This window comes from Ceratosolen solmsi, unplaced genomic scaffold, assembly GCF_000503995.2.
Source record: "Ceratosolen solmsi marchali unplaced genomic scaffold, CerSol_1.0 scaffold14, whole genome shotgun sequence".
NCBI lineage: Eukaryota > Metazoa > Arthropoda > Insecta > Hymenoptera > Agaonidae > Ceratosolen > Ceratosolen solmsi.
The window spans coordinates 6,405,328-6,416,650 of NW_011948420.1; the positions used below are offsets into that span (position 1 = coordinate 6,405,328).

The 11,323-nt window shown below is 23.3% G+C and overlaps 1 protein-coding gene across 1 annotated transcript in view; it reads right to left on the reverse strand.

The window, feature by feature from the left end:
• Positions 1 to 7,669: 7,669 nt before the first annotated feature.
• LOC105360988 (tropomyosin-like) overlaps positions 7,670 to 11,323 on the reverse strand; it is a 48,047-nt gene continuing 44,393 nt past the window's right edge. Inside the window, 1 exon segment of the mRNA XM_011498053.1 lies at positions 7,670 to 7,982. Within this exon segment, the coding sequence (XP_011496355.1) occupies positions 7,903 to 7,982 (80 nt within the window). The 3' untranslated portion in view covers positions 7,670 to 7,902.

The following is an 11,323-nucleotide window of genomic DNA, read 5'->3' on the forward strand; positions in this document are numbered from 1 at the left end:
GCTGACTTTGTTATTGAAACCAAACAGTTCTACTGCTTACTGAGAACCTTCACATTATACACAATTTACCCAAATTCATTTTTATAAATCCGATTCTTAATGACAATTCATAAGAAATTTCATTCGTCCGGATAATATAAAAGACAATGAAAATTAATGTTACTATATCAGTTATAGATTGATAGAGAAAATAAAATTGACAACAATAATCTGACAACGATGTGAATATTTAAGAATTTTGTTCTTGTTTTCTTTTCTTTTCTTTTTTTTTTTTACGAGAAGCAGAATAAAATAAGTGATAAATTTGATAAATTAATTGAATTAACGAACGAGAGCATGAACATTATGTAAAAACGTTTACCTAATATTTCCATTTTGTTTATTTATACGAATTAAATTATTACGATAATTGACGAAATATTCTTCTAATAATATCAATGGACGTGTAAGAATTTAATTTCAAATTTTTTTTAATTTCAAATTTTACTCTCTATCATTTTGAAAATATTCATTCATCATTCATCATCGCGTGAAATAAAAAAAATTCCAAGAGATAAAATTTAATATTTTTTTATTCCACACAGAGTTTATAGAGATTTTTTCAAATTTCTCCTCGTAATAGATGACAATATTAATTCTTAATAACGTTACAAAAACATATTACACCAATCATTAATTATATTTTTGAATGAATTACAATAGATTAAATGTAAGTATCGTTTAAAAAATATTAATATATATTGAAGATTGCAAGAAGAATTTTATCAAAAATAATGTAAGTACATTATTATTGAATGTGGAAATTGATGAAATTACTAATAGGTATGACTTTTAAATTCTTCGCAGTATTTTTAACACAAAGTGATATAAATAAATAAATAGGTGAACATGAAAGCGTACTTTTCATTCAAAATTTATACTCTACTCTTTATCTAATATAAATATTTTCAATTTACAAACACACATTGTTATAAGAATAAATCTGAAAAAAATTAATCATTCAATTGTTAATCATATATTGTATTATAATAATCATAATTATAATACTTAATTAGATGGGGGGGGGGAAAAAAAAAAAAAAAAAAAAAAAAAACAAACAAACTATCTATTTAATAAAAGAAATTAATCTTACCGTTTCAAACGATACATATTCATTCTACAAGTACCTTATTTTCTATAATATCTATATAATTCGATTATTATCGATTATTATTTCGTAAATGCAAATGCTTATAGGAATACGAGTCTTTGTAAATTTTATAAATTCAAAAATTTATAATTATTCACCTCTTTAAGATGTGATAAATTTGAATTTTTTTCAAGCAGCTTTTAGTTATTTGAACTAAAATAATATTGAAATGATAAATGGGATTATGTAAAATAATGTTGAAGAAGAAAATAGAAAAGTTTGCTCGTTTGAAATAAATCTTAGGAGTAAATTTTCATAAACAATTTTCTAAAATGCCATATAACATTATCATTATATCATTGATTTATTATTTATTATTATTTACGATTATCAATCGGTTACTATTCCGTAGAGAATAATTTATAAAATAATTGAACTTACGATTTAACTCAATGCGTTTTATATAATGTATTTATTAAATGAACAGTATAATAATACAATTATTTTAATTGAAAAATATTATATTCAAATTCAGTCTTTAAGAATATCCTCCTTCGAGTATGTATACTTTTAATATTTAATATTTATCTTTCGCATAGTACGGCTTGCCAAAATATGCCTAATAAGCTTGTGTGGTGATACATTGATTTAACGAAAGGGCACTATCTTACTCTTTATTATTCGATTAATAGCCCTAATGGCTTATGATAATCGCTTAGAATTAGCATTTCTTCAAAATAGTTCGTAAATAACATTCCAACTATTCTCAAACAATAATAAGAATTTGCAGTGAATTATCCTATCGGAGATAATTTTTTCTCCATGCATTTGATTCCAATTCATAAAGGATTTTCGACTCTTCTATTCTTACGAATCGATGCAAAATGTAATTTATCATAACATTTATCAAAACAGGCACTTTATTAAAATATAAAGTTTATTCTACCGTGTACAATGGACTTTGTGATTATCATCTTATCCAGTATATATTGCCAATGTTGCTAATAAATCAAAGTTATGTTTATCCGTTATTAAAATGTACATTAACTTTTAATTTATAGATAGAAAGATTTCTGTATCATTAAAAAAATTATATCAATATGTTTTTAGACATTTTTATTGCTTTTATGAAATTGTACATTTAAGGAATAAAAAAAAAAAAAAAAAAAAAATTATTGCTAATAATTATGGTTAAATAAGAATTATCATCATTTTTTTTTATGTTACACGTATGAGAATAAAAAATTAGATTTTCTTTTATTTTTTTGATTTATTATGATACAAAAAAAAAAAAAAAAAAAAAAAAAAAAAAAAAAAAAAAAAAAAAAAACAAAAAAAAAATCATAAATTGATTTATAAGAGCATTAAAGATATAAATAAAAGATTTTCATTGATAAAACTAGATGAAAAGTAATAAATCTTTGCTCGAAATTAATATATAATTAAAAACTAACGACATTAATATTAACATTAAATATTGATAAATGTGCTACATTAGTATGTCTCATATAAATGCGAAATGAACATTTTTGTTTACTAATCGTAGTAGAGAAAATAATGGATATTAATAGGGATACATATATATATATATATATATATATATATATATATATATATGTATGTATAGAAGATTTTTAAAATATTGTTAAACTAATAAAATATCTTTGATTATGCGGGTACAATGTCGAACACGACCCACTAACGATATTAGGTCAATTCCTAAGAATAGATTAGAAGAAAGGGAGACCAGATCACAGAGCTATTTACAAAGTATTCGATATAAAAAAAAAAAAAAAAAAAAGAAAAAAAGAAAGAAAGAAAGAAAGAAAGAAAAAGAAAAGAAAAAAAAGGTGGAGATGACAGAATCAGCAGTAAAGTAAAAATCGAAATAATTTTAAGGGGTGCCCCGTGGAAATGAAATATGAAGCTATTTAGTGACTTTTAAGATATGGAATTATAAACACACGCTCGTTTAAACGTATAAATTGGGTAAAAACACGAAAAAAAAAAAAAAAAAAAAAAAAAAAAAAAAAAAAAATTTTCCAACAATACTTTAGCATATGATAATATAAATAATTTAAAAAAAAATTTTCTTCTCTATTTCATGCAATTCATTATACTCTCAATGATATTATTATTAAATGATAAATAATAAACAATAATTAATATCATCACCAGTATTTTAATTATTATTATCTCTTTTATCATTTTTAATTTTGTTATTAATATATAACATGTCGTTAGCGATAATTCATCTATATTAAATAAGTATTAAATACTTATTTAATATAGATGAATTAAATAATAATTATTTCATTAAACGTACTTAATATTAATAAAATGGATGAAAATGATTGTTATATATGTCTGTTTCAAAACGCTTTATTTACCACATTTATGTTCGTTCAAGCAATATCAGGCGAAGCAAAAATAGCTCTTGGATATTTTAGTATACAGGAATGTAGCTTTCCTCACCAATATAGGTTTTATATAGAAATTAATTCATACGAATAATGATAATTAAATATAAGTATTTAATATAAGTATGAAATGTTAAATGTTGGAAGTTTTGTAATATATAAAGTACGTTATTTCTATAATGATAATTGTTAATTAAAAAAAAAAAAAAAAAAAAAAAAAACAAAAAAACCCTTAAGCATATAAAGTCTCTTAAATAATACTTAAATATTATATTTAATTAAAATTATATTGTAATAAGAAAAATACAGCTTTTCACTTAATATTATACAATGACAAAGCATACAAAATTTTTACATTTAATTCACATCTAATTACCATATCGCAATTCTTCACGACGGTTTGACAATTTCAATGCGACTATCAATAATCTATATCTGTCTTATTTATTAATTCTTTTTAAATGTTGATATAAAATTTTAAACGTGAACAATCAAGCAATAATTGAACTCCGTTCAATTCAGTTCGAAATTCAGGCATTAATATAATTCGATTAAATTACCTTACTTTTATATGTGTGAAAATTATTCTTATAATATATTTATTATGCTTAACAATTCTATAAAGTTTGCATTTATTTTATTCGTAAGAATGGTGTATCAAGGTTCGTCTCGTACATCTTTGTACTCGTTATATATTTTTGACTATCGCATTTCAAACTGACAAATCCGTCTTTATGCTGTATCTTTATTTTGGTCTATCTTGATTACGTATTGGAAAAGATTTTTTAAAAATAAATATTATTCACCGAATGAAAATGAATGCATATGAGGCATTAAAAATGAAAAGATAATTTAAATTAACACGTAGGAAGAGTCGTAATATTTCTCTTATTTTCTCTTTCCTTCTTTCTTTCTTTCTTTTTTTTTTACAATAATACACGATTAATAAATTTTTAAAAAAAACGCACTACGAAGTTTTAAAATTTTTAGCGAGTCAAGAATATATTATTTTTCATGAACCCAAAGTTATATAAATATGTGGTAATATTTCTTATTTGAATCGAATATTGTAAATAATTCGTTACGCGATAAATATCGTCTTTCGTTGATAAACAAAATATTGCGAATTAATGCAGAAATGTATGTTATAACATGTATTAATATAAGAGAGAAAAAAATAAAATATTCTTAACTAATGCCTAAATATATATCTAATTAAAGACGATGCAAATGTCGAGAATTAAATGTCCAAATAAGGCAATATATAAACGTTAAAAGCAATCCGAAAATTTATCAATAAAATAATTAAAATATTAATTTAGGCAAAATGTTTTTCATCCTACGATATTATTATGATTTATAAAATCTTTTTTATCTTATAAGAAAAAGGATATTTTTACTGTAAAGTGATTAAGGTGATTAAAGTGATTTATTATTATAAAAATTAGTAGAAATTTCTCAGTAGTTGATGGAAATATATTTTTACGCATACGTTAATAATTTTGATTGTAATAATTATAATTTAAGTTTATTTCATCTAAAAATTGCATGAAATCTTATTTATATTAAATAAAGTGCTATAAAAAAAATTATTAAGAAAAAAATGACTATTTTATTAATGACTTTAATAGAAATAAGTAAAATTGTGTAAATTATTCAGTGAAACATTAAAATTATTAAATAAAAATTCTGTTTTGTTTATAACCACGCAACGCAATTAAATATTTAAAACAATTAAAACAATTATAATAAGCCGTAGTCATTCATCATTAAATTTCTTCATATGTGAATAAATTTGATTTATTCTATTATATAGGAAATACTAAGATTATTAACGATTGAATAAACTACCGGAAATTTTTTATTGTTTATTATTATTTTTTATTTATTTATTTATTTTTTTTTTTTGTGCAAAACAATTCGAGTTCTCTGACAATATTGTTTTAATGACAATTAACAGAGGAATTATAGAAATAACGTTAATACTGCTTTGCTTGTTTATCGGTAAATAATAAAAGATTTATAATTAATGGAATTATGCTTAGTCGATAGTTATTAAGACGTTCAATCAACATTGATCATAAGTTTGAAAATAGTCGAGAATGACTTATTCGTTTAAACAAATTTTCTGCTTTAATTTTTGTTTCAATTGGTCTTTCGCTGAGTTAACGAACGAATGCCATTAAAGCGAATGCCCAACTGAATTTTCAAAATAATTGATACGAGTTGGTTATTTTTAAAAATTCTTATCCAATTTTGTCAACATAAATGCATGGATCCGAAGATAACAATATTTTCATTCCTCTTCTTGTAAATATATATATATAGGCAGTATGTGCATGTGATATTTTATAGCTTTTAACAATTTTCATCCCCTTCTTTTCTCTGTCTTACGTTCCCGTTTATTTCTTTTCTTTTTCTTTTTCTTTTATAATCAATGACAGTTTGTGATGAAAAAGTGGTATATGATTAGTAGCTAGCGAGGTCAGCGAAGGTCTGATCCATTTCCTCGGCGATCGCTTTGTACTTACTCCGCTCGTTTATCAGCTCGTCTGCAATAGAATTACAAAAGAAAGTTATTGTTAGTTCGGTATAATACCATTCTTAATCGTTTGATCGTTTCCTTTTGAAACTTTCAATAATATTTGTTAATTTAGGGATAAAATCTGTATTTTTACATTAATGTTAGTATAATTAGAATAAACTTAGTCATTCAATTATTTTTAAATATCTTCGCATAATCGTTATTGCGTACGATTCATAAAGAATTTTGGTGAATCAATTGTAAGTTACATGTATTTTTCATTAAAGTCTGCACTTGACAAAATCGTTATTAAAATTGTTTACTGGCTTAGTTCTTACTGGCTTAGCAACCTTATTGTAAATTTATTATATTTTCAGATTTGCATTAATTCAAGTTTAACGTAACGTTAACAATAGATTTATCGTAATATAACTTCACAATTCATATTTCAATTATTGTGAAATTCAATCTAAGCATATGAGATCTATAAAGTAAATTTACGATGATCCAAGAATTCAGCAAGATAATAAATTACTATTACGTCAAACTATTCTTAAATCAATGTTCGACGTATTAATTAACATGTACGTCCACAAAGTCTGCATTGACAATGAATAATACATTATTTTTTTTTTATAAGAAATACGTATGAAAATGAAAGAGAAAAAAATTAATCAAAGGAATGGAAAATGGTTATATTCATATTATCATCACATTTTATTTGCAGTTAAATTATAAAATTATAGTGTTAATGAGAATTATTTATTTATATTTGCATTAATATTTTTGTTACAACTACAATTTACTTATTCATTGATTTTTTCTGTTAATATTATCGAATATATATATATATATATATATACATATGTCACTCACTAACACATAAATTCTTAAAATGAAGTTTGTTTTAATATCGTTCTACATCTATAAATGTTTATAAGTTCTATACTAATGTATCGTCTCTTCTGGCCATCCATAAATTTGATCAAATTTATGACGAACGTAAAATTTTAACAAGACAGTAAAAGTAGTATAAATTATAATAATTACTAGTGTTAATATAAAGTTTGGATAGTTAACTTTCTTCATAAATAATAAATTTTAATAGTCGTTTTTAGTATTATGTTAAGAAAAGTCGCAAGCTTATAATGTTAAAATTAATATCCATTCATGGTATTTAATAATATAAGATTTTAACAATTCTATTAACATAACTATTTGTATAACATTTTTACAATGTTTAATTAAAAATTTAATTCAATATATATATATATATATATATATATATATATATATATATATGTATATTGAATGAAACAGATTCCATAGGCATATTTGAGTAGAGTTTCGCTTTTCTATTGTAAATCGCATATCCAAATTAATGAATTCCAGTATAATTTTTTGTAGTAAAATCATTTGTAATATTTGTACAATAATAGTCTATCGATCAATAGATTTATTTGTAAATTATAAACATAATTTATCGCATGTATTTTGTTCAGTGTAATGTGTGTGCGTGTGTGTGTATTTAAATTCGTAAATAATACATATACCGACCGTAACAAGTAATAAGGAAATGATATGGAAAGTGGACGATTGATGGGCAAATCACGCAAATTCGTACTTACAATACGTTATCTTTTAATTATAATATTACATGTAATAACAATAATAATGAAAAGTAGCCAAAAATAATATGTGATCGTTGATCTGCCGTTTGATAAGTTTCTTCATTTCTTCAATGATTGACGTATTCGGGCGATTTTGTGATATACATTTTGTTTGGTTGTTGCTCTTTTCTTGTCGATGGTATTTGTAATAAACTCGTCTTAACCAACCAATTCGGTGAAAGTGAGATCCAAGTCGTCACAGATGTATTTGTACTTTTCCTTCTCGTGCACGAGCTCGTCTGCAAATTATTTTATTCGAATATCGTTCTTTTAACAGTATTTTATAGTTAAGTAATGAAAATTTTACGATTCCTCGATTTTAACAATAAATTATAATTTATAAATCTGTCCTACAGCTTCGAAACACTTATTTAAAAGTACAAACGTTTACATATAACAATTTTTTTTTTGTATTTCCATTAACTATTGAAAAAACTTATCCAAAGTTTATTGAAATTTATTATTTGAACTTTAAACTTGAAAATATGATTAAATTCACGTATCTCGCTCTCTTTTAAAGTAAATGTAACATAAGCCCTAAACACTAAGTATTCAATTGTTAATATATTAAATTTAGTATTAGAAATGATGTTTCTAACTTTATTAAAAAAATCAAGTTTGTTCGAATAGTTTTATATGAAAAATTATAAAACAAAATATTATAGAAATCAAAATATTTCACTAGTTTTTTTTTTTTTTTTTTTTTTTTTTTTTTTTTTTTTTATTTCATTTCATGTCATATTAGATTGAATATTTAACGTGACTTTCAATGTTTCAATTATATTTAATAAATAGTAAAATTGATGTAAAAATAGTTTCAATATGTATAATATTATTTAGCCTTTCAAAAGCATTTCTATTTTATGTATTTCCTACCTAAGACTAAAAGAAAAATAAAAAACTAAAAAAACTAAAAAAACAAAAAAAAAATAAATAAATCGAATCAACTTCTATTATTTAAATACAGTTTTACATACTTTCAACTCTATCTAAATTTATCAAATATTTAAATTACCTACCTAATTACCTACTATTTATAATAATTACATATGTACAAAAATTTACTTTTTCTTTATATTATATCTTAAAAATACAAATTCAGGACCTATTCCACATTAAATGTATTTTTATAAATTTTATTGTTATATTTGACTCTAATGAAAGTGTTAATTGTTGATAAATAAATGAACTTATTCCAACAGAATAAATGAAATAGTATTATTGTTACAATTATTAAAATATTTATTGATAGTTTGATATTTATTTGCTAATAAAGAGTTGAAGTAATTACAGACGAGATACGGGAGAAAAGTTAAAAAAAAAAAAAAAAAAAAAAAAAAAAAAAAAAAAAAAAAAAAAAAAAAAAAAAAAAAAAAATTTCTTTAAAAAACATTAACCGAGATGATATATGAATTTTCCCCGAGTATGTAACATATTTTTCGCTAAAATGAATAATTGAAATATTAATTTCTTATTTACAATGAAGTAATACATAATTGCCTCAACTTGACTATTTAATTCGATTACTATTAATAATGCGTATTCACAATAAAAAATTTTTAATTAAAGTTTTCAACTAGTAGTATCTTTGCAAAATCTACAGCGATAAAAACAAATGATTGGATTTCTTAAAATAAGTTATAACTTACTGATATTAAAAAAGTAGTATTGAAGCAAAAAGTATAAAAGCAATTATTGTTTATAAAGCGTTAGTATTATGGGTAGTAAATATTATTTAGACGCCGTAGAGCTCGAAAAATGCATTATCCAGGCCATCGCCGACTTCCTTGTATTTCTCCTTTTCTGCCACCATTTCATCTGTAAGCAGGTGTGAATATTGTTCAATGAAATTAATTTAAGCTCATTGCAAATGATTGATTTATGCTTTAGCTTTAGCGAATTATACATGGGTTGATTGTATTTAAATAATTAAATAGAAAGAAAAATGAAAACTACGATGATTAATTATACATTTAAGTAGGTTTAGCTATTAAAACAATAATCCACGATTAAATTTACATTTAAATAATAAATGATATTAAAATATAAAATATACTATTTTCATTTAAATCAGTTTAATGTATTTAAAAGTAATTCGTTAGTTTTTCGAAATTGCTCGTTTCATTCATTTTTACTTATGCGTAATGAGTATTATCATTTTGTCCATCGGTTACATTATTTCAATTTGAAAGGCAATTTGTAATTGCAAATGAGATTAATAGGTACGTGCACACACGCGCGTGAATGTGTCTATTCAAAAATTTTTCTTCTTCCTTATTATTATTATTATTATTAGCTTTGGTTTTTGTTATAGAGATCAAAATATATAATTTCACTGTGACTATGGATTGCGATCGATTATTTCATATCAAAGTTATTAATCTTCTTTCTTAACGGCTTTGAAAATAAAAAAAATTTTTTTTTTTTTTTTTTTTAATTTAACTTTTAAATCGTTCTTTAAATCGCTAAACGGTAAAACAAATTAAAAGGTAATTTAAATTCAACTTATAAACCCATATTTTATTAGCACATTTATATCAATGGCTATTTAAAAAGCTTCACATACAGGCTTTTACACTTGAAAATCAAAACACTTTACTTACCTGACATATTTCAATCTTAGCTTTCACAAAAGTAGTAGTAGTAATAGTTATAGTTATTGTAGTGGTAGTGGTAATGGTAATGTTGGTGGTTGTGGTGGTGGTAATAGTCGTAGTAGCAGTATCTGTGTATTAAGTAGTAGCGGTAGCGGTAGTAATAGTAGCATCAGTGGTGGTACTAAGGGGTAGTGATATAGTAGTAGTACTACTAATAGTAGTACTAGTGGTAAAAGTGGTAATAGTAGTAGTAGTAGTAGTAGTAGTAGTAGTAGTAGTAGTAGTAGTAGTAGTAGTAGTAGTAGTAGCAGCAGCAGTAGCAGTAGCAGTAGTAGTAGTGGTACTAATAATAATAGTAGCAGTCGTAGTGATGGTAATCGTAATTGTAGCAACAGCAACAGTGGTGGCAGTGGCAGTAGCGGTAGTTTTAACAATAGTTATAATTAGCAAAACATCTTTGCACGCAATATTAATTATTTTACTATTAATAGACGCATTGGATGTGGATAAATTCATTGAAGGGTTATGTTAGTGTTGGATTTTAGCGTCCAATATAAGAGTAATTGTTAATAAATGAAATTAAAAAAAAAGACAACGAAAATAAAATAAAAACACACACTTCAAAATCAAAATATATATTATAAACATATTTATAATAATAGAAATATATAATTAATATTACAATATTAGGGTTATTATCATTACAATCGTTTATGCTTTATTAAGTAAATTAATAGACTAAACGATATACCTTGGGGCTTCTCAAGACTCTTTTATTTAATTTTTTACTCAATCAAATAATAAAAGATAACGATAGAAAGCGTAAAGACTTGTAATTCCTCCGCACCATTTTCCGATTATGTATTTTACTTACAAATTCATCATTATTTTTAAAATCGCACATGCAATCATTAATGGGTATACACGTCTTTAAATGAGGGGGAGAAAAAAAAAAAAAAAAAAAAAAAAAAAAAAAAAAAATT